This window comes from Monodon monoceros, unplaced genomic scaffold (genome assembly GCF_005190385.1).
Source record: "Monodon monoceros isolate NGI ecotype Baffin Bay Population unplaced genomic scaffold, NGI_Narwhal_1 Super_Scaffold_22, whole genome shotgun sequence".
Classification (NCBI taxonomy): Eukaryota; Metazoa; Chordata; class Mammalia; order Artiodactyla; family Monodontidae; genus Monodon; species Monodon monoceros.
The window spans coordinates 42,946,578-42,974,166 of record NW_021703779.1 but is presented as its reverse complement, the minus strand read 5'-3'; the positions used below and the strand labels follow the sequence as shown (position 1 = coordinate 42,974,166).

The following is a 27,589-nucleotide window of genomic DNA, read 5'->3' as shown; positions in this document are numbered from 1 at the left end:
ATCCCCTCACTCACAGAGTGGCATCTCTCCCTGCCTGGGATGTCCCTGTGATTTGAGTTCTTTTCCCTTTTTTTCTAACTCTACACACTTTTGTTTTAAAAACTGTAGTTTCTCATGAGCCCTGTTATCTCATTGATACCTCTCACCTCTGTAGTGAGGGGAAGAAATCATATTTTCAGATGACTCGTAAAGGGCAAAGAAAAAACCCAAAATTTCAAAATTTCCGTTTAAGTCTCATAATCAAGAAGAGGAGAAACAGAGCGAGCGAGTGAGAGAGAGAGCGAGAGAGAAAAAACTATGAGAACCCCCCCCACCCCGTGATTATCAGCGTACACACTCATCGAAAAAAAAAATTGGATTATTAGAAGAGAGAGGTCTGTGGCTTCCACACCGTGGTTTTTCTTCTCGGTATAAAAGCAAAGTTGTTTTTGATATGTGACAGTTTCCCACAAGCCAGGCTGATCCTTTTCTGTCAGTCCACTTCACCAAGGTGAGTGTCCCCGCTCTCCCCCACCAGATGCGGGTCCAGCGGAAGAGACGACAGTGAGGTAGGCACTGGGTTGGAGGGTAGTCAGGGGCCCTCGGGGACCAGCAAGACACACGCAGCAGCTCCTGTGGTCCTGGTCAGGTAAGGTATTTTTTACAGTAATAATACTAATAACAAACGCCAGAAGACTGATAGATCAAGTACTTAATCAGTGCTGAGGCAGAGGCAAAGATAAATAAATGGATCGATGTGTGGACGGGTAGGATTTTTTAAATATATCAGCTGCCAGTCTTTATGAATCTCAGAGCTTTGAACAACTTGAAACACTGTCCAGGTGTAACTGGAAATTTCAGCAACGTCTCTGACATACCTTTGGCTCTTCTCTCTCGATATCTCCCGTCCCTCTCTGTCTCACTCTTTTCGTGATTCTCTGCCCCTCTCTTTCTGTTTCCCTGGCATGCAGACTCTCCACCCCTCTGTCTTTCTCTGGCTCTGACCATCTCCCCTGTCGCTGTCTCCTCCAACTTGACCACACTCCATTTATCTCCTTTCCTCCGTCTCTCCCACCGCCTTTCCTGCTCACTCGTCTTCCCTTCCCCCTGCCTGCCTCTCCCCCTCTACCCCCAGCCTCCAGCACAGAGCTTTGTACAGTTGGCGCTTAATAACAGTGTGTTGAGTAATGTCGAGGAGGACATTTACATTTTACAAGAATGAGCATCAATTCTGTTTGCCCCGATCGAAAGAGGATTGTGGGCTGTCGGGTTGGGCTGAGCACTTAACTTGAACTTGCGCTTGCACCGCATGAGGAGACCCTCCAGGGGGGCACTTCACGCAATTGTCAACCATGGTTTAGCTGTGGGGTTCTACCCTCAGGACCTGGTGTTGTGGGGGGAGGGCCAGGATCCATGTCCAGGAACAGAGCAGGCCATTCAGGTCTGGGGTGACCTCGTCTCTGCAGGCTTAGCAAGTGCTCACTGCGTGTTAACTGTTAGTATTTTTTAACCAAATTAGAATCATGCTATCTAGCTATCTATTGCTTTTGTTTCTGCTTTATTCAATGAATAGGAGCATTTTTGTAGGTCACTGAAAAATGTTTCAACGTATGATCTTTCATAACTGTTCAGACTGTCCTCACACTGGTATGAACCACGACTGTTCGACCAAGTGCTGATTTTTGGACATTCGGGTTGTTTCTAGTTTTTTCGCATAATCATCCCGGATTAGTTCCTCGGATTCCTACAAATTGAGTGGCTAGGGCAAAGCGTTTGTGCATTTTTAAGGTTTCTGACCCTCTCTGCAAATTGTTCTTCCAAAAGGTTGTCCTGTTTTATGTTCCCTCTACTCAAGCTAACCGTGGGTGGGTATTATCATTTTTTAATCCTTTCTCAACATAACAGGTAAGAAAAATATTACCATGTTGTTGAAATTTGCATCTTTCGATAACTTATACTGTTTGTTGACCATATGTGCTTTTTTTTTTTTTTTTTTCAGTTGTCTGGTCAAGTCCTTAGTCCTAATAGGGTGTTCATCATTTTTATTTATTGATTTGTCACAGCTCTTTATATAAAAGGATATTAGCCTTCCATCAGCCGTACATATATAGCAAATATTTTCTCTCAATTCATCATTTACTGAAGTTGTTTTGCTATTTGTTCATGCTGTTTTGTGATGCTTATGATGTTTTTATATTGTCAACAAGGTTAGTCTTTTCTTCTGTGGTTACTGTCTCTGGTTTTGTGCTTAGAAAGTCCTTTCCCACTTGCAAATGAGATAAATGTTCACCTGTATTGGCTTTTATTCTCTTTTATGGCTTCATTTTTTCCACTTACTGTAGAGGTTAAGAGTGTGGGTACTAGAGCAGACTGTCTGGGACAAACCCAGCCTCAGCTCAAGCAATTCGTGTGATTTTTAGCCAGGCATTTAACTTCTCGATACCTCCATTTCCTCATAGGTACTGTGATGGTTATAATAGTACTGACCTCAAAGGGTGGTTGTAAGGATTAAATCTCTCAACCTTGTTAGATGCTTAGCCTAGGGCCTGGCATACAATAAACCCAAGATCCATATAAGATTATTATTTATCTCTTTAATGGATCTGGAATTTATTTTAGGGTACATGATGAGGGTGACATTTCAAACTGGGCAGGAAGGGGTTGGTGGAAAAATGGACTGGTTAGTCATTAGCTTTATTTTCCCCTTAATTATCCCAGAACCATTTGTTAAACAATCTATTCTCCAGCGTCCCCTGGTTTGAAATGCTGTGTTCATCACAAACTCCATTCCCTCTAGACATTGGTCTGTATTTGAGCTTTTCCATTCTGTTCTGTTCCTCGGTGTCTGTTCTGGTGCCAGGGCCACAGCGCTTTGCTGATTGTTGCTCTGCAATACAATATAGCGCCCGGCCGAAGGCCCTGGCATCTTGCCCTTTGTTATTCCTCATTATTTTGGAATAACGAAGGATCAGCTCCTCCAGCCAGAGACCAACAACTGTTCATATTTGGAGCATCTCTCTCTCTCTCTCTCTCTCTCTCTCTCTCTCTCTCTGTCTCTTTGTCTCTCCCCATCTCCCTGTGTTGTTTCTGTCTCTCTTGTTCTCTCTTTGACTTTCTGCTCCTATGGGTTCCTTCCCCCTCCTCACTGTCTCTCCTTCTCTCGGTGTCTCTCACTATGTCTCTTGTTCTCTTTGTTTCTCTCTCTGTGTGTCTATCTCTGTCCCACCTCATGTCTCTCCCATCTCTCTCTGTAGCTCTTCTTCTCTGTGTCTCTCTGTTTGCCTATGTCTGTTTGTCTATCTCTGTTTCTGTCTCTCAGCCAGTCCCCTGGGTAGAACGGCAGTTATCGAATCAAAGCCCTACAGACACCTAACAGCTCACTCAGACACAGAGCACAAGGCCCCTGGCCCTCATCCGCTCCACACCTCTCCCCTTCCCAGAGTACAGAGGGGCAAACTGAGGCTGGGAGATGGGCGGGAGGGCCTCTCTGAAGGCCTCACAGAGATGCAGTGGTAGAGTTGAGACCCAAGCTCAGATCTCAGGACTCTCAGTGGGGCCCTGGCTCTGTGTCTCTCCCCCACAATGGGCCTCAGTTTACCCCTCAGCACCCATGACAGGGGCAAGGGGACCCTGGGCTGTCTCCCAGCTGCTGCCGTTCCCCCTTCTACCCTCTCACAAGTTGGACCCTCATGGTCACAGTGTGGGGCTAGCCTCACAAGAGCTAGGCTGGGTGGGGTCCCAGGGCCCCATGGGTCAGGAGGCCTCATGGCCAGAGGGTGGTGATACTAGAGGGACATAAGTCAGTCGGTATATCTGTGGGTCTGGCTGTGGACAGACCTCAGCCGTGTCCCCAGAGTTGGCACAGGTCCCTGGGATCCTCTATCCCACGGCTCCTCCAGAGAGCCTGGTGGTAGACTCTACCGGCAAAGGCCAGGGCTCTGACTGCTCCCACCATGAGGTCCTAGCTGAAGGTCTGCCAGCCTCAATGTCCCCTTCCTTCCCTCCCCATCTATGGCAGAACGGCTGTGAGTCTGGGAGCACTGTCCCAGAATGGACAGGGAGATGGAGGCCCTGCAGGGGTCCATCTACTGATCACCAACGTTTTGTTAAGCATTCCATGTGCGTTAACTTTGGAAGATGGGTACAATTATTGTCCCGTTTTACATATGAGCCCAAGGAGAGCTACAGCTAGTTAGTGTCAGAGCCTGGCCCCAGGCTGGGGGAAGCAGAGGGGACGATTCTGACCCTCCTACCTTCACAGAACTTAGGAGGGAGGCTGAGGGGAGGCTTGCTGCAATTCCAGGCCTGGCAGGCGGGAGGCACTATGAACTTCGGGAAGTTCCAGTGATTTTGGACACCAGGGACATAGGCCTTCACCTACTGAGAAGTTGGACCCATGGACCCCACAGAGTCTGTGGGTTTGAGATTCTGGGATCATTTGAATCTAAGAAATGATGTTCTACGATTCTGAGGTTCTAGCATAGTACCATTTGAAGACCCTGAGGGTCCCAGTCTCTGTGGGGTCTGCATGGCGCTCCCCAAGCATCAAACCTTGGGCCTCTCCATGGCCCAAAAAGGACCAGGTCTACAGGGCCCGGGGCTTGTCATGGTGGCCAGACGGACGTCACTCACCACATCCGCCAGCACCCACATCACCCCACCTGGGCCTGGCCGGCTGCAGGACGGGACGGCCAATTCTCGGAACGAAACCCGTGGGGTAGGGTACCTGCCCCCTTCTCTTCCTCCTTGGTGCCGATGAAGCCCAGCGCATCCGGCCGCCATGACGTCAATGGCGGAAATATCTGGGGAAGTCGGGGGCTGTGACAACAGGGCCCAGATGCAGACCCCGATACGAAAACACAAACTATGTCCCAGAAACATCCTCCATGTGGCTTCTAAGAAATAGTCAGAAAAGGATGCCCCAACAGACAGTACAGGAAGCCGGCTGCCCAACCTGGCCCTCCAGGTACCCCACCACGAGACAGACCATATCCACGGCCCCTTTCTGAGAATGTATCTATGCTGCCCTGAGTCAGGTTGTTCCAGATGTGTCTGAGGAGGCGATTTCTTATAGGCTCTGGCCAAGGGTCCAGGCAGCTTGAGAAGTGACCACAGGCTAGCCGTGTAGGCCAGGCCAGAGCGGTGGAAAACATCCACTCACTCACCAAAATCAGTGTTGGTTCGCTCAGGTCTTCTGTGACAAAGTACCACAAACTAGGTGGCTTAAATAACAGAAATGTTTTGTCTCACAGTTCTGGAGGCCAGAAGTCCAAGATCAAGGTGTCAGCAGTGTTGGTTCCTTGAAGGGCTACGAGGGAGAAATCTGTTCTCTCTCCTAGCTTCGGATGGTTTGCTGGCGCTCTGACATTCCTTGGCTTATACAAGCAACACCCTGATCTCCACCTTCATGCACTCATTCAGGCCCTTGTTCTGAGCCTCCGTAGACCCAGGCTCCTGATTCTCACGCAGTAATGTTCTAAGGCCCCGAGGGAGTAAGGGTTTAAATACCTGGATTCACACCCCCACCTCCGTCAGCACCATAACTCTGGCAACCCCCATGAGCTGAAAGCAAAGAAAGAAAGGAGCAACTGCCCCCTCAGAGCCCTTCTTCTGCTCCCCAGGGCTGCTCTCGGCAGCTGTGTGCCCAACCCAGTGCTATGGGGCGGGGTGGGGAGACACACACATACACACACACACTTTCCGGAGAAAGAAGTAGAGATCTCAAGTCACCATGGGGCTGTGGGACACTGTACCTGGTTGTCCCCTTCAGTAAAATGGAAGTTGGGCTTGGCAGTCCCTTCCAGCTCTGGCTTCCTCTCAGATTGGTACTCTAGCATTCCGAGAAACCAAGGCCCTGCCCATCGGGGAGTGTAAGGTTCTGGAGCCATTCTGGAGGATTTTCTGGGTAGGGCTTGGATAGGGGAAGAGAGGAAGAGCGGGCATTCCAGGCAGGTCGAATAGCATGAACAAAGGCTTGGAGGCAGGCCTGAAGAGCAGAGATTGGGATGAACTCCGGTGGGAGCCGAGTCGAGGAGCTCGCACAGGCCCCGGCTCAAGAGAGTCTATCTCTCCTCCTCTCTGGCACCTGCCCTGCCAGCTCCATGCAGGGCGGGAGCCCAGAGATGATCTCAGATGGAGAGCTCCAGGCTCCTGTACTCAGCTTCCACACGGCCTTGCCACTTGCATGTCTAACACCAGAGTCATCATGTCCCTCCACACCTGGATCACCACCCCCAACCCTGCTCCCCCATCTCCCCCATCTCAGGTCATGTCAGCTCCGTCCTTCCAGCCGCTCAGCTAATACCCAGAAGTCACCTTGACCCTCCCTCTCTCACCCTCCGCATCCAAGCTGCCAGCAAATTCTCCTGACTCCACCTTCGAAACATTAACTCCGAACCCACCCACTTCTCACCATCTCCACTGCCATCATCCTGGTCTGGACTGTTGCTTGCCTGGACTATTATAGTAGCCTCCTCACTAGTCCCCCTACTTCTGCCCTCACCTTCCTAGAGTCTGCCCCCCTCACAGCAGCCAGAGGGATCTTTGGAGTCCATGCCCACCTTGCACTCCCAGATATGCCTGTCACTGGGGTAACATAATGCTCCCAGGAGAAAATCAGAAAGCAGCCCCCGTGGGATCAGCAAAGGTCGTGTGGCCTACACTGGGTTCAGGGAGGACAGGAGGGCTGAGACCTATCCTGGCTGAGGCCCCACAAACCACCCCAAATTCCCCACCGCCCTCAGGGAGGACACCTCCCCACCAGGCCTGTGCCAGCGTGTACAGGCACGCTGTGCGCTGGGTCCGTGTATGTCTGCACATGGCGTGTGCTTGGAGACACAGGCACGCCCGTGCTCCTGACACCGAGTATGTGTGTGCACATGCGCACACACGTGACCAGAGCTGGGGCCCCTTTGGGACACACCCCAGCCAATGCCTGCTCTGACCAGAGGGGGTGTCCACATGGTTCAGATGGTTGAGCATTTCACACACACCCCAGCACGTTTGTAACTCCTTCCCCTTGTGTCCCCGCAGCCTGCCCTCGGACAAGGACCCAATGCCCAACCCCAGGCCAGCCAAGCCCTTGGCCCCTTCCTTGGTACTCAGCCCATCCCCAGGAGCCTTGCCCAGCTGGAGGGCTGCACCCAAGGCCTCAGACCAGCTGGGAGCCAAGGGCCCGGGGACAACCTTCCAGGGCCGGGACCTCCGAGGTGGGGCTCACGCCTCCTCTTCCTCCTTGAACCCCATGCCACCATCGCAGCTGCAGGTGAGGCCTAGGGCCCAGGATGGGGCAGGCAGGGTGGGGTACCTGGGCCTATAGGTGCCGACCTTTACTGTGGCACTGGGCGGGGGGCCCAGCTGGGGCACAGGAAGTGGTTTTCTGGGTCCCAGGCACGTCTGTGACTTATGCAGATGTCACGGGGCCAAGAAAGTCCCCACTTAGCAGGTCTCAGAGATTCGAGGCTCTCCGCAACCTCCCAATCCCTGTCTCAGGACAGGAGACCCTATCATGGTCCCACAGGCATAGCCATGTGTGTCTCCATCCCCCTGTGACAGAGGGCTTGGGGCCCAGGGAGGTGAGGTGACAGGATGGAGGCCAGCTCTGCCACTTATTAGCTGTTTGATCTTGAAAAAGTCACCCAATCTCCGTGAGCCTCAGTTTCCACATATGTAAAATGGGGTTGGTCATTCTGCCTAGTACGTGGGGTCGTTGGTGAGGAGTATACGGGTTAGACGTGTAGAACAGTGAACATGAGGATGGCATCTCACCCGCCTGCCTTCCCCCAGCTGCCCACAGTGCCCCTCGTCATGGTGGCACCCTCTGGAGCACGGCTGGGTCCCTCGCCCCACTTGCAGGCACTCCTCCAGGACAGGCCACACTTTGTGCACCAGGTACCAACCCAGAACAGGCAGGGAGGAGGGAGCAGGCGGGAGAACTGGGGAGAGGACCTGGCTGAAGTGGACCCCATGTGCCCCTAGCTCTCAACGGTGGATGCCCATGCCCGGACCCCTGTGCTGCAGGTGCGCCCACTGGACAGCCCAGCTATGATCAGCCTCCCGCCACCCACTGCTGCTACGGGGGTCTTCTCCCTCAAGGCCCGGCCCGGCCTGCCACCTGGTAACACTGTACCCCACAGCTCCACAGAAGCCCAGAGCCCCCAATCCTTGAACATAAGTGGTGTGGGCTGCTGACTTGCGGCCCTCAGGAGGCCAGAGGTGTCAGGCCTTATCATCTTGGAAACTCCAACCTCTAAAAATGTCAGGCTCAGAACCTTAAAGACACAGAATGTCAAAATCACGGAACCACAGATCTTTGCAAAGTTAGTCGAAATGTCAGCGCAGTCTTTGAGCTGCTCCACCAGTAGCCTTGGAGATTAGGGACCACAGAGCCCCCTGGGAGTCTGGGCCTGCAAAGCTCAGGAGGGTGGGAAGCTCAAAATGAGAGGCTTTGTGGGCCGAGCTCCAGAGCCTGGCCCCCAGCCCCCAGAGGTGCCCTGTCCCCACCTGCAGGGATCAACGTGGCCAGCCTGGAATGGGTGTCCAGGGAGCCAGCACTGCTCTGCACCTTCCCAAGCCCCGGTGTGCCCAGGAAGGACAGGTCAGTGTGCAGGGCTGGGAAGGACCCTTGCCCTGCCATCCCCTCCTCTGACACACTTTGTCCCCCCAGCACCCTTTCAACCATGCCCCAGGGCTCCTACTCACTGCTAGCAAATGGTGTCTGCAAGTGGCCCGGATGTGAGAAGGTCTTCGAGGAGCCAGAGGACTTCCTCAAGTGAGTGGGTCAGGCCTGTTCCGGTCCAGGGGGGCCCCAGTTTGTGGGAGGAGGTCTGGGGTGCAGGTCTCAGCTCAGGCCTCATCCCGATAAGGGGTAACATGAAAGAGGCAAAAGCTGAGACTGCGGGTTCAGATCCTGGCTCCATCACTCACTGGCTCTGTGACCTTGGGCAAGTTACTTAGTTTCTTGGAGCCTCGGTTTCCTCATCTGTATAATGGGGGCATCATAACAGAGGTGTGTGCTATGATTTACCTCCATTTTACAGACAAAGAAACTGAGGCCAAAGAGGTTAAGTGTCTTGATCAAGATCACCCAGTTCCTGAGTAACAGCCAGCCTCCGGAATCCACACTCCTAACTGCTTTGCCCTGCTACCCCCCCTCATGCCAACACACCAGCCTTTTATTGACCCCCAAAGTCCCAGATCCTCACAATGGCTATTGCTGCCTCCTCTCAGCCCCATCTCTCTCTCTCTCTCTCTCTCTTTCTCTCTCTCTCTCTCCTCTCTCTCTCTCTCTCTCTCTCTCTCTCTCTCTCACACACACACACACACACACACACACACCCCTTTTCCAACCATACCCAACTATCAGTGGCAATTCAGTGCATCCCGTCCTCTTCACAACCAGGCCTTCGCACAAGCTGTACTCTCCACCTGGAATGCCTTTCCCACTCTCAGCTCACTACCGTTCCATCATCATCTCCAGCACCCTGGCCATACAGTAGATGCCAAGTAGCATATGTTGAAGGAATGACAGGTGTGAAAGGAAGACTGAGGTAGAAAGAGGGGAGGGAGGCTGAGGCTCTGAGGAGAGACCTTCCTCCCAGAGGGTCTGAGCCCTCCCCACTAGGAATGTTGAGCCGAGAAGCCAGGCTCGCCATGGTCACCCGCATGGACTCTTTCCGCTACCCAGGCACTGCCAGGCAGACCATCTCCTGGATGAGAAGGGCAGGGCGCAGTGTCTCCTCCAGAGGGAGGTGGTGCAGTCTCTGGAGCAACAGGTGACATGGGGGGGGGCGGGGGCAGGGTGGCGGTGGGTGAACCGTACGTCCACCCTGTGCCAGGATACAAGCTCACCCAGGATGGGGCTGGCATGAAGGAAGGAAGGGGGCAGGGCACTCCCGGGGAAGACCACAGCCTACACAAAGACGTGGTGGAGAAAGATCAGGTTGAGGCCTCACTCTGTGCCTGTCCTCACAGCTGGTGCTGGAGAAGGAGAAGCTGGGTGCTATGCAAGCCCACCTGGCTGGGAAGATGGCCCCAACCAAGGCTCCATCCACGGTGAGCCACCCCAGGCCTACAGGTTGCACAGACTGCTGGGGAGCAGGGGAGAGGCCCTGCAGGGGGCGGGGGACCTATCCTTGCACCCAGGCCCTGGGATCTCTGGGCCCCTGTCCCCAGCTCCAAACATGCCCAGACCTAGGAATCTGTCCATTTCTACCTACAAACCCTCTGACCTTAAGATCCCAAATCATGATCTTGAGTTTGCAAAGCGACAGCAAATCGCCAAACACTGAATGCAGACTGTGTGCCGCTGGCAAGACCAGCTATATAACTCACAGGGCCCAGTGCAAAATGAAATCACGGGGCTCAGATTTCAAAATGATGACCGCAGAGCATTAAACAAAGTGCAGGGCCCCAGGACCTTCAGAGATCACACAGAAGCTGGCCCTGGGTGTCAGGCACTGTTTGTGAGCACTTTGGTGACGTTAACTTATTTAATCCCCATGATGCATGGTGAGGTAGGTATTACTATCATCCCCAATTCACAGATAAGGAAAATTGAGGCCAGGGAGGCTTAGGTGACTTTCCCAAGGTCGCAATTGGGTAGCAGAGGAGCCCAATTCAACCCTAGCTCGTGGCCCTGGCACTGGTGTGCTACACACACTAGTGTCCATACCCGCACTTTAATAAATATGGCTCGTGCTGCTTTGTGGGATTCTACATCAGAGTGGAATTGAGAAGAGGCTGCCCTTACTTTTAAAAACACTTATTTAAAACTAAAGTGGCAAGTTTAAGCCTCTGGGTCACCAGCCTCTCCCTCTTCCCCCAGGCATCATCCGACAAGGGCTCCTGCTGTATCGTAGCCACTGGCACCCCGGGCACCACTGTCCCAGCCTGGCCGGGTCCCCAAGAGGCCCCTGAAGGCCTGTTTGCTGTGCGGAGGCACCTCTGGGGCAGCCATGCAAACAGCACGATCCCAGGTAAGGATGGTACGTGCCCTACGTGGTGCCCTCTGAGCCCCTCATCTCCCTGCCTGGTACTGGGCGGGGGACTGCTCTTCCCCACCACTGCCACCCAGCCTTTGGAAACTGGTAACTGCTCGTAAAAGCTTCCTCTCTGGATTTCCATGGCCTCCAAGCCCCCATCGTGGTCTCAGATGTCTAGTCCTGGCCCTGTCTCCCCCGAGGATTAGGGCTCACTCACTCTGCACTTCAGCTACTCCATCTGGTCATCAGAAGGGAGGGAGCTAGCTTAGTAATTCCCAGGGACTCTCCCTCTCCCCACCAAGGAAAAGCAGGGTGACTCGCCCAAGCTCACCAATCCCCTACTACCCGCAAAGTCTGGGCTGTGGGCTTAATAGCGATTAGGGCCTTCGAGTGCCATCCTGACTCCGCCATTTAACCAGTTACATGCATTTCGTGTGGAAGTTACTTCATTTCTTTTAAACCTTGGGGAGAATAAGCCCCATTTTGGTGGGAGTGGTGCAAAGGGGAAATGATATCATTTATGTCAAGTGCTTAGCCAACAGTGACTGTGATCCTGGAAAGTGGTGTTCACGGTGGGATTTCAGGCATGCAGCCTCGACAGCCGGTCGGTCGAGAGCAGAGGGTGGGAGAGGGAGCGAGGAGTTCCCTGACGGGGCCTGATCCCACCGTACCTCTGCCAGAGTTCTTCCACAACATGGACTACTTCAAGTTTCACAACATGCGGCCCCCTTTCACCTATGCCACCCTCATCCGCTGGGTAAGCAGAGTGCCGGGCTGAGGAAAAGGAAGAGAGGGCGGGGTGGAGGGTCTGCCTCTCTCTGAGCACCCTCAGGCGGGCTCCTGCCTGAACAAACCCACGCCTCAGATGTGATCCCCCATCTTCACCCCAGACCTGCCCCCAAACCCACAACTGAACTGCCATCCAAGCCAGTGCAAGTTAAGAGCTGGCCTTCAACACACCCCCTTCCTGATGGCCACATCAAATCCAAACCTAACTGCCTCCTGGGCCTATAAATAGCCCCCAAACTAGCCCCCAAACTCCTTCACCAGCCCAGACGTACCCCAGTCTGCCGACGCATTCCCCCCTAGACCCTATCCCTAACCCCTTCCTTGTAACACCTGACCCGTCCCAACCCCTTCATCCTCATCCCCCTAATGCCTTCCCAGAGGCTTCACCAGAGCCCGCCCGGACCTTTATCCTAGGCCCACACCTAACCCTACACAATGCCCCCCGTTCACCTACCTAGCCCCATCCCAACCCGGAGCCTCACCGCAGCTGTGGTCACTGACCCTTGACGCAATGCCATTCCTAAATCCAAGCAGATCAAATTCCCGGACCCTTAGCCTCACTCCACACCTAATCCCAGCCCTGACCCTTAACGACCACACACAGTCAACCTCATTCTTGACCCTGAAACTAACCACATCCCTGACACATAAAATAACTACGTAACTAGGCCCACCTCTGACTCCTGACCTAATGTCACGCGTCATCCCACCCCTCGCCCCTCGACTCACCCCAGTTCATCCCCAGCCTGACCTTTAACCAGCCACTTCCCTGACCTTTAACTCTGCCTGGTCCTTTACCCCTTCCAAATCCTTAACTGGACCCCACTCTCTGGCCCTTACCCGTCCCAAACCCTGAAACCTCACTCTCACAGAGAACTCCAACTCCAACTCTACCCCAGAAATTTAACTTAACTCTAGCCCTAACCCTGAAGCAGACCCCACTCCAACCTCAGCCCTGATCCTCTACCTAACCCCATCCCAATCCCAGCCCTACCCTCACCCCGCTTCTAACCCTGTCTCTGACCCGTCACCCCACACCATCTCCCTTCCTTCCCCCGTCCCCACAGTTCCACCCAGGTCAGAAGGCCCAAGGTGGGCCAGTGCCCCTCTCAGTCCGAATCTGGGGGAGCGGCTCCCCTTACCCCCACACCCCCTAACCTCCAGGCCATCCTGGAGGCTCCCGAGAAGCAGCGGACACTCAACGAGATCTATCACTGGTTCACACGCATGTTCGCCTTCTTCAGAAACCACCCTGCCACCTGGAAGGTGAGCACCTCCGGAGGTGGCAGTGGCTGGGAGGGCCTCAAATGCCACTGCGGTGCTGGGTCAAGTTCAGGAATGGGTGGGCCTGGGACTGGGCTTGTAGGCATGTTGAGAAAGGGCAGGAGGTCGATTTTTGGTGGGGACTGCTGGCCTCAGAGGATGACTGCCTGCCTGCTCCCCTCCCCAACGTCCCCGGCCCGGCTGGCTGGTCCTCCTTCCACAGAACGCCATCCGCCACAACCTGAGCCTGCATAAGTGCTTCGTGCGTGTGGAGAGTGAGAAGGGGGCCGTGTGGACCGTGGATGAGTTTGAGTTCCGCAAGAAGAGGAGCCAGAGGCCCAGCAGGTGTTCCAACCCCACACCAGGCTCCTGACCTCAAAGCCAAGGAAAGAAGGAAGGACAGGGGCCAAAACGGGGGAGTAGAAGTGGCTGGAGGCAGGGGTGACCGGCCCTGAACGTCCCTGCAGGGACCAAGAAGTAAGGTGTGCACCATCTTGCTGGCCAGGGACCCTGCTCCCCAGCTGACCGCCCTCCTGGATCACATGCTCTGCACCAAGGCTGCTCAGAGGGACCTTGGCCCCAACCCCACACCCCCGCCCCAGCCCCCTGCGACTGGCTCTCCAGCCAAACTGAGCCTTCACAACCGACCACACACACAGCCTGCCTCAGTCGCTCTCACAGATGACCTTAGGGCTGGAAAGGACACAGAGAGTCGCAATCCTGTCCCTTGGACTCAATACAAACCCTAAAACACGAAGAGCCTGCCTCAGTACACTCACACCACCTCAAATCCGCAGTCACACAAACAGTCACACCCGAGCACAGTCCTGTCAACCCACATGCCCCAAAGCACACACCCGTAGCCAGCTTCCAGGCCCACAGGTGCAGTGTCACACGGGGCATGCCCAGACACCCGCACAGAAGCAGCCTCGGTACCTTCAGGATCTCAGGTCCCAGAAAGCCACACAGACACATGCTGGTCACACACGGTATCACACAGCTCCCGACACAGACGCTCGGTCGCACAGACTCTCTGAACTCACCTGCATGTCTCACACATGCGCACCCACAAAGCACCCCAGTGGGCGTCCTGAGTCCCACGCAGACACCCAGGGCCATGCACACCGACTCACCAAATGTACCCAGTGTCTCACCTGCCACCCGCCCCCTCCCCCATCCTGAGCCCTGTGCCCTGTGCCCCCATCCATGCCTCAGCTTAGACTGCAGACAGAGCCCCTCATTTATTTGAGATCCAAGGCCCCAACCCCCAGCACCCTCCGCAATAAACTGCAGCTGAGCTTCCACACTCTGGATGGTCGCCCCAGATAAGGGTTGGGGTCAGGTGGGCAAGGGTCTGGGGCCAAGACTACAGCAGGAGGAACTGGACCACAAGCAGAGGGCATGGCCCGGGCCAGTGCTTGGCCAGTGCCCCCAGCACCCCAAATCCCTGCCTGAGGCCTGGGGGAGACCTCTGCTGGGGGCTGCTCAGGCCTCACGGACCCGGCCCAGGAGGCCAGCGTTCTCCTGGCGAAGGGCTCGGTAGTCCTCACGGATCTTCTCCAGGTTGCTGAGGGTCTTCTTGCCCATCTCCGTCTCAATCTAAGGCAATGCGAACCGCAGCCCTTCAGCGTGCAGGGCCGCTTTCCCAGCTCCTGCTCACCAGCCCCACCCCATCACAGCCACCCAGGGCCCCTCCCATGCTCCTTCCACCCCCTCCAATAGCAGCCTGCTCTGTCCCACCGCCAGGCCTCTGCACATGTCATCCGTCCACCTAAAGCATCCTTTGCTATGTGGCAGGATCGCCTACCACATACTCGAGCTGAAGCCTCTGCCAACAGCCCTGGGAGGCAGGCGTGAGGACCCTCAGGGGGAAGGAGGGGGCCAGAGCAGGCCACTGGGCTGCTCCAGGTCACACACACAGCACCTAAGGGGCAGGGCTGTGTCTGGTTCCACAGCCTCTCTTGGCATAAACCGAGGAGCTGTCCCCGGGCCTGCCTTGGTTAGCCCTCCCAGCCCCAGGCCTCACCTGCTCCTCAAGGTCTCGAACCTCCCGCATGATTGTGCCCGTGTCCTCGATGGTCTGGATGAGCTGGCTGCAGTTCTGGGGACAGCAGGAGCAGAAGGCTTGCACCCCAACTTGGCCCCACCCCAGCCAGCCCCCAGGCACGCTTCTCCCCTCACCTCATGCAAGGCAGCTAGATACTTGTAGGCCTTCCGAACAGCATCGTCCTTTTTGGCATCCTGACCAGACAGAGGAGACCCTGAAGGTGTCGGTGGGCTGTCCCCGCCTCACCCCGCCCCTACCCCACCCCCACCTCCAGGCCCCCACAAGGCCACCCTCTCCCACTCCCTGACTTCATCTTCCCCAGGGCAAAGCCAGGCCTGAGCATCAGTGTACCTACGAGGCTCACACAGGGCCCAAGGCCCACCCCTCCCCCGCACCCAGCCCGGCCTGCCCCACACCTTGAACACAAGCTCATCAGTCACCGCAAACGTCCGGTCCAGCTTCCCAGACAGGGAGTTGATTTCCTTCTGAAGCTCCTTCGTGTCAGACAAGATCTGGCAGAGACCAGGGTAGCCGTGAGCCCGTCTGGGGCGGGCAGCCGGCCAGCTGAGGGCATTCACGTTTATGCTGTCCCATCCAGACAGGGTCAGGGGTGGCTGGAGTGGACTGTGTGGGGCTCTTCTGTGTCTGGGTATGGCCAGATAGCTCTGACTTTCAGAGGGTGTGAGGTCCCCGTGTAGCCCTGCAACACACATCTGCCCCTTCGGCATATCTACCCGTATGACCCACCCTCCCTGGCCACGATGGCGTACCTTAGTGATCTCTTCCTTCTGCTTCCGGATGTTGCCCACAATCTCCAGGATGCGCTGGGTATAGGCCAGCCGAGACACATCTCTGGGCAGGGTCTCGAGCTCTGACATCTAGGCAGAGACAGCAGGTGCTCCCTTAGCACCCACACCTCCCCAGCTCTGAGTGGCCCAGGGCCCCCACACGGGCCTTACCAGCTGCTTATAGACGTCCTCCTTCCGGCGGGCCTCTTCAGCAGCTGCCCGAACACTCTGGTGCAGCTCCTGGATCTCTGCCAGCCGTCGAGAAGATTCCAGCTGCCAGGACCCCACGCGTAGAGGGCAGTGAGGCAGAGCGCAGGGCTAGCCCCCTAGGGAGGGACCGAACCCGCCCCACCCATGGCCCCGGACCCCACCACCTACCTCTCTGCAGTCCTGGAGCTTTCGGAGGTGGCGGTACTCAGCAAGGAGCGGAACACGATGCTTTTCCCACTGACCTGCCAAGTGGATGACCCGCTGGGCACTGCTCTCTACCACGAGCTAGGGGTGGTGGCAGGGAGGCTACATGTCACACTGGCTGGGCCCATCCAACTCCGACCCTCCCGGCCCAGCCTCAGCGCCAGCCCCACCTGCAGCTTGGCAAGGTTGGCAGCCCCGTCGGGCAGCAGCTCCACCGCCCGGCTCTTCAGGCGCAGGGCCTGCTCATGCTCCGCTGTGCTGAGCTTGCTCTGCCGACACTCGGTCTCCACCTGGCACCCAGGATCCCCACTCCCAGTCAGTGGGGAAGCCCCATGCACACCACAACCTCCCAGCCCCCGCTAAGCCTGGAGAGCCCTGGCCTAGCCCGAGGCCCTCAGATGACAACACATCCCTCTAGGGGCCCTATGGGCCCCTCGGACCCCTCCTGATAGTAACAGAGACCTATAAGCAGTGACAGGCACCCACAGGCCCCTCTGACCCCTCCACCTCCACATTGACTTCCCAGGACCCCTGATGAGCCCCACAAGCCCCTACAGAGGCCCACGGACACTTACACCCCTCCCGATTCTCACAGACACCAAGGCACCTCTAACCCCTGCAGGTCCAACACCACCCCCACCCCCAACCCTACATCGCCCTCTCACTCCCACTGATTCTCCTGAACCCTCAAGAAGCCCACAGGTCCCCAGTGTCTCCCATGTCTCCCTTCTGACAAGTGCAGACCTCTACAGAGTACCCCCTCAAGTCCCTCTAAGCCGTCTAGGCCGGACTTGTGACCTGACCCCGGTGGACAGCCCCTCTCCCACACCCACCTGCACAAGGTTGATTCCCAGGGTCTTCATGTTGGCTTCAACCTCTTCAATGTTGCGATTCACTCCCTCCAGCTGCTCCCGAAGAGACTCCAGCTCCTGCTCCTGAGCTGCCCATGTGTCCTGGGAGGCACAGGCAGTCGGGGTGGGGGTGTCAGGCCAGTAGACAGCCAAGGGCCCAAGACACCTCCCCCGCCTCACCATTGCTCTGCTCACTTGTTCAGGCCGCCAGGAGGTGGCCGGCACATCTGACACCTGGGCTGCCTGGGCCTCGGGCTCCTGGGGAGCGAGAAAGGAGCATCCTGGCTGTCGCGGAAAGCCCTGCCCCTCACAGCCCAGCCTCAACACCCACCAAAAGCACCTTCCCAGCACCATACCCAGGTACAGTACCACTGACGGCTGTCAGAATGTGTGTGAGGATCAATGCACTCTCTGTGACCTTAGACTGGAGTGTTTGCTCATAAAGAAACCTCCCTGACCCTGACACAGCTCTTGCCCATCTGCCCATGAGAAGGATGAGGGCCCCTCTGGATGACCATCCAAGGAGAGAAGATATGTCCAGAGGAAACTGCCCAGGAAAAGCTGGGGTCTGCACAAAGAGCAGCCCTACACGCTTACATAGTTCCCACCCCTCTACCCTTTCTCCACGGAAGTTCCCAAGAAGCCAGGGGACCGTTCTGGGTGCCCATCCACCATGGGGAGAGGGCAGGTGAGAACACGGGCCCCTGTATGGATAAAATGTGGTGTGTGTACATAAAGCAATACTGCCTTGGCCCCATCAGCATGTCCCAGGGCCACTCAGGCCCACCCACCAGATGGAAGGTGAACTTCTCTGAATGTGTGAAGCGGGAGCCCTTGGGAGCACCAGTCCTGGCGCCAGCACCCCAGGCCTGCAGCAGCTCTCCCAGGTCTCGGGCTTGTTGGGGGGGCCCTGGCCGGCCCCAGGTCTGGCGCAGATGCTCGGCCAAGTGCTTCTGCAGCCGCTGCCGCTGAGTCCGAGTATCCTCCTAGAAACAGTGGAAAAGTGTGGAGGCCTGCTGGGTACCCAAGGCCCTGCCTCCACCAGGGAGCTGCTTGACAAGGTGCTACCCCCAAGTCACACCAGCCATCCAGCCTCTCCCACAAGGGGGCCTGGACCCACTCTCCTGGTCCACAGGCCTGGGAGCTCCCTGAGGATGGGGCCTCCTCTTCTTCAGCCCTGCTTCTCTCTACCCACTGGCTCCCTGCACTGGAGGAGGCTGTGGGAAGGGAGAGAAGTAAGCCTGCAGCCCCCAAATTAGAGACCAACACTCAAAAGATATGTGGGGACAGAGCGGAAACCGAGTCAGAGGTGCTGGGCAAAGAAGGGGGCAGAGGCAGAGTGGAATTGAGAGAGAGAGAGAGAGACATGAGAACAGAGGCAGTTTTGAGACAACTGGAGAAATCTGATTACGAACTCAGTGTTGGATGGTATTAAGAGGTCACTGTTACCAATACAGGGGACACGGGTTTGAGCCCTGGTCCAGGAAGATCCCACATGCCGCGGAGCAGTTAAGCCCATGCACCACAACTACTGAGCCTGTGCTCTAGAGCCCACGAGCCACAACTACTGAGCCTGCGTGCCACAACTACTGAAGCCCACGTGCCTAGAGCCCGTGCTCCACAACAAGAGAAGCCACCGCGATGAGAAGCCTGCGCACTGCAATGAAGAGTAGCCCCTGCTCACCAAAACTAGAGAAAGCCCGCACGCAGCAACGAAGACCCAATGCAGCCAAAAGTAAATAAATAAATAAATTTAGGTGAAAAAAAGATGTAATAGGTTCTGGTTCAAAAGATAAAATGCATATACAAAGCTTTAAAAAAAAAAACAAAAGTAAAAGAGGTCACTGTTAATTCTGTTAGGTGTGAAAATGGCCCAGGGGTTGTGTTAAAAAGTGAATGCCCTTATGAGTTAAGAGATGTCTGCTTAAGTATTTAGAGTTAAAATGATATGATGTCTGGGACTTGCTTTAAAATATTACAGAAAAAAATGTTAGAGAAGGGATGAGGAAAGATTGGCAAAATGCTTATATCTTTTTTTTTTTCTCTTTTTGGTTGTGCCTCGCGACTTGTGGGATCTTAGTTCCCCGACCAGGGATTGAACCTGGACCCTCAGCAGCAAAAGCGCTGAGTCCTAACCACTCCGCCAGGGAATTCCCACAAAAGGCTTATAATTGAAGGTGGATGGCAGGGACATAGAGTTTATGAGACTATTCTCTCTACTTCTGTGTCTGAAATGTCTGTAAGTTTAAAAAAGAGAGAAAAAGATAAAGACAGAACAAATGGCAGCGGAGGAGGCGGAAGGAGACAGTTCCAGAGGCGGACAAAGTGGGGAGAGGATGGGGACAGATACTGAGGTGGACAGAGGGGAGATGGAGGCGGATATAGAGGTAGATGAGGCAGAGACACAGAAACGAGGAGACAGCAGTGGGGAGAGAGAAAGAGGGGCAGCAAAACCACAGAAGGAGAAAGCCAGTGATGAGAAGAGACGGTGCAGAGATCTGGAAGCCACATATCGGTGATGACGGCAGAGACAGAGAAAGAGGGAGCGAATCAGGGGCAGGAAGAAGGTAGTAGAAACAGGGAGGAAGGGAGCAGATCCTGACAGCTCTGGCTGCCTGTGCACGTCCTTCGGTGGAACATCGCCCTCAGAAGAGAGCAGTATCACCACCCGTGTCTCACAGCAGGAAGCGGACACTCCGAGGGGCCATACTGACTTGTGCGAGGGCCACAATCTTTCTGACTCCAATGTTCTTTCAGGCAGGGAGCCAGGTAGTTGCACACAGGGAGGAGACGATGGAAGAGAGGGACAAAGTGGGGAAAGGAGAGGGGCAGAGGACTAACGGGAAACGAAATGGGAACCACAGTGAGCAGGGACCTCGTCAGCAGGGACCAAGCACTGGGCAGTACCTGGACGGGGAGGCGGGATGCCCGGTGGACCCAGTCCTCATCCCTGGGGCGGTCCCGGCCCGTGTGCTGGCAGAGTTGGATGGCGTGGCGTTCAAGGAGCGAGGCCACCCTCGCAGCAGGCTGCGGCACCTGGGCGGGGGCTGGTAGCAGCAGGGGACTCGCCTGGAACTCCCGGGGCTCTGGAGGCAGCAACAGAGTCAGCCAGTCCTCCTGCCTCACCATGCACTTAGGCCCACCTCTACCCCTCCCCCCAGCCCCTCTCCAAAGCCTCATCGTCACCTCCTCTGGAGAGCAAATCAGGCATGAACAGCCTGCTGGCATGGAAAGGCTTCTGGTGGGCCGAGCCCTGGTGAGAGAGCAGAATCAGACCTCTAGGATGAATCGTGACGGGGGGCACCAGGGGGAGGGGGCCAAAAACCTGAGCACCCAAATGGGGACAAGGCAGGCAAGGCAGCAACAAGCAACACTGACATGAGTTGAGGGGTCCCACCTGGAGGTGCTGCAGCTTAGGAGTGCGAAGGAGGGGTGGGACCCAGGGCAGGGCTAGCTGGTCCCGGATTTGGCTCCCGATGGCCCGGAGGAGGATAGCTGAGTCACCTAGGGAAGCGGGGAGGGAGTGTCAATCAGGTGACAGTGCCACAACTCCAAAAATGCATACCCTGGGAAAGCAGCCTGACACACTCAGACATTCAACAAACACTTATTAAGCACCTACTTGGTACCAGTCACCATTCTAGACCCTTGGGCTACTTCAGTGAACAAACTGATAAATATCCTCCTGCCCTCCCGCAGAGGCAGGTAGAGGAGAGCGTGACCAAGGTCGTAAGTACAATACAGAAGACTGTCAGGTGGTCATCAGGAAAGGAAGATAAGGACCATTGAGAGGAAGATATAATTTTAAACAAGGCAATCCAAGGAAGGCCTCCCTGAGGTGACATGTGAACAGGAGCCTCCAAGAGGTAAGGGAGTGAACCATGAGGCTATCTGGGTGAGTAAGCCAGCAGATGCAAAGGCCCTGAGGCCAGAGTGGCCTGGTGTGGTTAGAGTAGAGTGGGCGAGGCGGGGGCAAGGCAGGAGGTGAGGCAGAGAGGCCCCTTCCAGCACCAACTCCCCACCTGGGTCAGCCCAAGCCCCAGTTCCCTTCCCTCTGCCCTGCATCCCCTCTCCCAGCCCCAGTCCTCCCACCTAGTTCTCCTGAAGACATATACCCCACACCCACCAGTCAACCTTTTCACCACTTCCACCTCTCTCAGCCCCCACAACACCCTCTCCCTCACCCCCACCACGCCCCAGGCACCCCATACCAGCAGGCTGGTCTGCGTCCTCAGAGGCATCAGTGGGCAGACGTTCAGCCAAGAAGAGAAGCAGGTCCCGGAGGTCAGGCTCACTGGGGTAGAGGAAGTTCTGATAGCCAAGCTCCAAGGGATATCCCAGGTCCTGGGGGTGGGGAAGGGTGGCCGCTATCAGTCAGGCAGGCAGGATCCTCCTGTTCTGGGAGCCCAGGGCTGAGACCACAAACGCTCCCACTCTCTCACCAACCATCACCCTCTGAGCTTCCCCTTGGCTCACCAAGGCCTTCAGAGCTTTAAAAATTAAAGCTCCAGGGACTTCCCTTGTGGTCCAGTGGGTGTGACTCCACGCTCCCAATTGCAGGGGGCCCAGGTTCGATCCCTGGTTGGGGAACTAGTTGTGGCATGCGTGCCACAACTGAGAGTCCGCATGCCTCAGCAAAGGTCTTACGTGCCGCAACTAAGACCGGCGCAACCAAAATAAATAAATATTTTTAAAAAAAATAAAATTAAAGCTCTGGCCTCTCTAAATATGACTCAAAATCCAGAGCCATGAAAGAGAAGATGGGTATTTCTGAATACATGAAAAAATTTTTAAAGAAAAATTACAGTGAGCAAAGTCAAAAGCATAATGACAAGCTGGGAAAAAATGTTTGGAGTTCATATCGTAGGCAAAGAGTGAATCTTTTTCACTAGTATATAAAGAGTGCCTAAAACTACACAAGCAGAAAGACCAACAGTGCAACAGTAACAGAGGCAAAAGATAGGAGCAGACAATTCCCAGAAAGAGAATGAAAAACGGCCCTTAAACATATGCAAATATGTCCAACTTTGCTTACAAGAGCGACTTGAATTGAAAGCACGCGGAGAGACGCCACACGAGCATCACCGATCCAGGACAACCTGACATTACGTTCTCCTGAGGTCCACTCGGGCAGGGAGATACTATCACTTGCACAGAGTTCCTGCCCCAGACCTGAATCTAGTCATGAGCAAACGATCAGACCAATTCAGATTATGGGGCATTCCAGGAAACAACCAGCCTGCATTCTTCAAAAACATGTATCATTGCAAAAAGAAACAAAGAAACAAAAACTAAGTAGGACTGCTGGATACAGAAGATTAGAAATGTAACAGTGATATGAAATGTATGATCCTAGATTGGACTCTGTAGTTGGAAACAAAAAGAGCTAAAAAGGATATTTTTGTAACGACTGAGGAAATTTGACCATGCACTAAATATTAGATACTATTACTCTATCAATATTCAGTTCGTGGGTGGGATCGTGATACTGTGGTTATACTGGCAAATGCCCTTTTACTTGGGAGAGACGCACTGAAAGTTTTAGGTATGAAGTGTCATGATGTCTGCTGCTTTCAAAAGGTTCAGAAAAAACTGTGTGCGTATGTGTGTGTGTGTGTGTGTGTGTGTGTGTGTGTGTGTGTGTACCCAGATAGAGAGAAAAGAGTGGAGGAAAATGTTAACAACACAGAAAGCTAGGAGAATGGTGTTATTTTTCTGTTTTCATTTTTCCTTAAATTTGAAAGTTTTTCAAAGTACAAAGCTAGGAGGAAAACTATACAGAGAGACTATTCCTCACCTATTGAATGGGCAAAACTCTGACAATACACTCAGTGGGTGAGGCTGTGGGGAAACAGGCACCCTCTCGTACACTGCTGTTGGGAAGGCAGAAACTAAACAATCCCAGTGAAGGCGATCGGGGAAAATCTAACAAAATGGCGTATGCGTTTACCCTTCCACCTAGCAATCCTACTTCTAGGAGTTTACCCTGAAGACAGGCCTCCAACAATTCAAGAATATATATGCATAAGATTATTCATTACAGCATTATTTGCAAAATATTGGGAACTCCCTAAATGTCCAAGCATAGGAGAGGGGTTGAATAAACTACAGTGCATAAATACAATGAACTACTCTGCAGCTGCAAAAAGGAAAAAAAAAATGATTGCCTGATATGAAATGATTTCCAGGATATGTGGCAAGGGGAAAAAATAAGGTAAGAAACTAGGTATATGCTCTCTTTTGTGTAAGAAAGGGGGGAAATAAGAATATATATTTATATTTGCTTATATCTTCATTTTTTAAAAACTGGAAAGACACACAAGAACCTAATCAAGGTAATCCCCTTACAGCAGACGGGTAAGGGTAACGAGGTGAACGGTCTGGAGTGCCAGTGGGACTTTTCAAGGTATTGTGTTACTTCTGTCACACCTTGGAGATTTCTTTGACTCTTTCAGTAGTTAACCATCTTTTACCCAGTTAACAATTCTTTATATTGAAATTTCCCTATTCAAATTACTGCTGGGGTTTGTGTCTCTGGACTGGACCCTGACTGATAAAAATGACCCACACAAAATAGTAAATAATGTTTTTAAAAGAGGCTATGGGCTTTGGAGTCAAAAAGATTGGGGTTGAAATCCAGCCTGTGCTACTTAACTGGCTATAAGGCCTTGGACCGGTTATTCAACCACCAAGAAGCTCAGTTTCTAGCTGTAAAATGGGGCTGACAGTACTTTCCCAATGTGGATGCTTTAAGGGATAAAAGGGCCCATCAAGGTTCTGGGCCAGAGTTGCATGGATTCTGAAAGCATACTTCGTGGATGCAAATCCAAGCTTTGCTTCTTACCAACTGGGTAACCGCAGGCAAATCACTTAACCTCTCTGAGCTTCACTTTTCTCACCTGAGAAAAGGGATACCAACAGTGCCTACTTCAGAAAGTTGTCACCAGAATTCAGTGAGTTAACACCAGGTTACCACAATGCCCAGCACAGAGCACACACTCAAAAAACATCATTATTATACACACATATGTGTACTTGGTCACAACGTAAGATACATTTATTTCAGAGGATCACAGTCAAAACAGTGTGAAAACCACTGTCTTTTAAGCTACTTTACTTTGGGTTTTTTCCGACACCTGCAATCAAAGGGCTGTGACTGATACAGAAACTCACTCCAGGACTGGGATGTGTGAAATGACAGACACCAAAGTATGGAAGTGGCTGAGTAGCAAAAAGTGGTGCCAGGAGTAGGGCACATGAAGAGGCAGACACCAGAAGGCGGCAGTGCTGAGCCAAGGTGGGCTACATGAGCAGCACCCAGCTGGGTTAAGAGAGACCTTTTCTACCTGCTCAGGGCAAACCGAGGCTCTGGGGCCAGACAATCACGTGAACCTCTCAATCACGGAAAAAGCCATACTCACGCTAAAGTTAGTGTGAGGAAAAGTAGGTCACCACCAAATCCAGTGGGAAACAGCACTGAGAGAAGGGAGGAAGAGAAAACTGGGGGAAGCCTGATCCCCGGCCCCTCCTCAACACGCCCCACTGTGCACCCTCCTAGCCAAACAGGACACAAGTTTCCCCTTATAAAGTGCCATCCTCGAGAAGACAGCCCCAGGCCAGGGGACAGACTGCCTGCCTCGAGGGCCACCGAGAGCCCCAGACAGAAGAACCTGAGAACTCCTGAGAACTAGGTGAACCAGAGAGCCAAGGGAAGGGTAGAGCTCTGAGGCCTATTTCTAAGAGACAGAAACTGCACAAGCAAGGAACAAATTCAAGAAACCTGACCACCCAGTCCCTTGGGGCTAAGTGGAAGGTTTCACTGTAGTTACTCTATTGTCCCTCTACCACCATATACTGAGTACGCTGGGCATGTTGACATTCATTACGTAGCCACAAGTTGCTGGAACACAAGCAGCCAGATCAAGCCTATCCAATAATAGTGATACCACTTGCACAAAGCTTACTATATCCAGCTTTTCACGTATGAACTCATTTTTTTTTTTTTTTGCGGTACGCGGGCCTCTCCCTGTTGTGGCCTCTCCCGTTGCGGAGCACAGGCTCCGGACGCACAGGCTCAGCGGCCATGGCTCACGGGCCCAGCCGCTCCGCAGCATGTGGAATCCTCTCGGACCGGGTCACGAGCCCGTGTCCCCTGCATCGGCAGGCAGACTCTCAACCACTGCGCCACCAGGGAAGCCCTGAACTCATTTTTAATCCTCATAGCAACCCTATGTGGTAGGTACAATTCTTACCCTTTTTACACATGAGAAAACTTAAGCCCAAAGAGGTTAAGAGACTAACCTAAAATCCCAGAACTAATGAGCCAGGAGAAATGACATTTACTTGGAGCCCTTGGATATAGTAACTGGACACAGGTCTGTACTGGGGAGGCATGAGTGCTTCACCAGAAGGCACTTTATTTACAATAGAGACAGTATGTAAATTATTCTCACGAGAGGTAAGCTGCAACAGAGCAGAGTAAAGTTTTAGTGCAGACACTGTTTTAGTTAAGCAGCATATCTTCCTTCAGGTAACCCTCCCTCCCCCAACTCCAAGTGATCCTGAAGGAGCAGCCAATCACAGTGCCCTGTAGGGATGACCAGGTGATCCAAGCTGGCCCAACCAGAGAACGTGGTGGTTAATTTCAGCCTGAGCACGTGACTCAAAACAGGGCCTTTTCAGGAACTGGTAAATGGGTACTATAGGGGGAAAAGTTCTTGGTGCTAAGTTCAAAATATGAGAGCCAGGGGCAACTCAGGCACAAACTGGATCAACTCATTTAATCCTCAGGACAACCCTACTTTTATCATCTCGATTTCACAGATAAGGAAACTGATGCCCACAGGGGCATCAGTTAGCAAGGTCACACAGTTAACAAGTGCTGTAGCCAGGGTCTGAACTACTCAGGCAGTTTGACCACAGAGCCAGCAGCCTTAACCACTAATGAACGCTAAGCCACAACGGGAGGTGGCAGAGAGGAAAGTCAAGAGTCTCAAAGGAGCTTGGTGACTTTGTGAAGGAGGAAGGAAGAGGCTGTGTGTAATTGGGAGGAAGACACTCACCATACAGGCCTGAGCCAGGCTCATGGCCAGACGGAACCGGGCAGACATAGCAAGAGGCAGCAGGGGGCTAAGGCCGGAGCCCACAGCAGGGTTGATCACACGCAGGCAACGGACCACAGCTTCTACAACCAGCTCAGTGGTGAAGGCTCGCAGGGTCTGCACATCTGGAGGAACTGCCCTGAAGAAGAAGGAGGCAGTCTCGATAGGGGGTGGGGGGAAGCAGTCAGGAAACAGGGATGAGGCTGGGCCATGCTGCCTTCTGGAAGCCCTAGTACTGGGATGGGGTGGGGAGGGTGGCCACAGTTCAGACAGGTCCTGGGTGTTGCTGGCTGACTTCCATTTGAAAACTGAGAATGGGGGGAGTCCTCAGGTCCTAAGATCTTGGTGTAGAACGGTGGATGGAAGGGATCCGAGTTCAAAAAATCTCAAATTTCCCTATGCCTAAAAGCCCCAAATTTCTGGGGTCTGGGAAGGCCTAGGAGCCCAGGTGGAATAGTCTCTGGGTTTCTGCATCCCCAGATATCATGTTTGCTGCATGTCAGAGGCCCCTAGATACTGACCTGCTAGGATTTTGAGACTAGATGTTGGGAGGCTGGAGTTTTCAGGAGTTCCAAATGTCAGAGTCCCTGGGTATCAGGACCACCCAGTCTCAAGCAATCCAGAAATCAAGCTCCCTAGATGTCATCTTGGGTTTTTAGGACCCTCGAATGCAGGAGTCCTTGTGCGTCGGGGTCACCAAGCATTAAGGCCACCAGATTTTAGAGTCCTGGGGTTTTAAAAGGCTCAGGTATTGGGAAACCAGGTTTGAAGGTTCCCAAGTATCCAATCCCAGGGGATTTTGGAGTCCCTGAGTGCCAGGATCCCAGAGTTTTAAGTTCCCTGGTTCACAGGATAAAGGTGGCTTAGAATCTCCAGATGTCAGAGTCCCAGGGTATTGATGTCAAGATCCACAGATTTCAGGATCCCGGGTCTTGAGGTTCCAAGGTTTTAAGGTCTCGAGGTGTCTAGGTCCTGGAGTTTGGGGTTTACCAAGTGTAGCGGTCAAAGGGTTTGGGAGGCCCCGTGTGTGTGTGTGCGTGCGTGTGTGTGTGTAAGGAGGAGGGAGGGTCTTAGGGTCCTGAAGTTGCAGCCCTAGATGTCAAGGTCCAGAGTTTTGGAGTCCCGGATGTGGGCATTCCGGGGTGGGCGGGGGCTGTGTCCTTACGTGCCGGCCTGTCGCAGGGAATGGATGAGGATTCGGTCCGCCTCCTCCATGGTAGAGCCGTGTTGGAGTCCGAGGTTGGGTCCAGGGCCGGGTCCGAGCAAGAGAGGCGCAGCTGTGGAAAGCCCGCTCCCTGCTCGCGGTCCAAGGGGTGTCACGGGCTGCGCGAGGAGAGCCGGGAAGTGTAGTTCCGAGACCCAGTTCGGCGCAAGC

General features: G+C 53.9%; 2 protein-coding genes across 7 annotated transcripts; one reads left to right on the top strand and one right to left on the bottom strand.

Moving 5' to 3' along the window:
• Window positions 1-361: 361 nt before the first annotated feature.
• On the top strand, window positions 362-13,741 carry FOXP3 (forkhead box P3). Of its 5 annotated transcripts, XM_029241048.1 has the most exons (11): window positions 6,133-7,243; window positions 7,765-7,869; window positions 7,957-8,095; window positions 8,488-8,575; window positions 8,645-8,749; window positions 9,665-9,752; window positions 9,952-10,032; window positions 10,805-10,955; window positions 11,642-11,718; window positions 12,915-13,016; window positions 13,237-13,741. In XM_029241048.1, exons 1-11 carry the CDS (start codon window positions 7,034-7,036, stop codon window positions 13,384-13,386), a joined length of 1,296 nt encoding a protein of 431 aa, XP_029096881.1. In that variant the 5' UTR covers window positions 6,133-7,033; the 3' UTR covers window positions 13,387-13,741. The 5 variants fall into 5 exon arrangements, with proteins under 5 accessions (XP_029096878.1, XP_029096881.1, XP_029096879.1 ...); XM_029241045.1 differs by adding an exon at window positions 362-374 and having other exon boundaries at window positions 7,012-7,243; window positions 8,488-8,749; window positions 12,915-13,565; XM_029241046.1 differs by having other exon boundaries at window positions 12,915-13,565.
• CCDC22 (coiled-coil domain containing 22) lies at window positions 13,624-27,589 on the bottom strand. 2 transcript variants are annotated; one of them, XM_029241044.1, is made up of 17 exons: window positions 26,736-27,351; window positions 26,176-26,353; window positions 21,325-21,457; window positions 20,511-20,617; window positions 20,300-20,366; window positions 20,021-20,199; window positions 17,905-18,099; window positions 17,309-17,371; window positions 17,096-17,215; window positions 16,433-16,552; window positions 16,227-16,343; window positions 16,020-16,121; window positions 15,831-15,938; window positions 15,477-15,572; window positions 15,195-15,254; window positions 15,040-15,114; window positions 13,624-14,612 (listed from the first exon to the last, which is right to left on the bottom strand). In XM_029241044.1, exons 2-17 carry the CDS (start codon window positions 26,221-26,223, stop codon window positions 14,499-14,501), a joined length of 1,704 nt encoding a protein of 567 aa, XP_029096877.1. In that variant the 5' UTR covers window positions 26,224-26,353; window positions 26,736-27,351; the 3' UTR covers window positions 13,624-14,498. The 2 variants fall into 2 exon arrangements, with proteins under 2 accessions (XP_029096877.1, XP_029096876.1); XM_029241043.1 differs by lacking the exon at window positions 26,736-27,351 and adding an exon at window positions 27,380-27,589 and having other exon boundaries at window positions 14,230-14,612.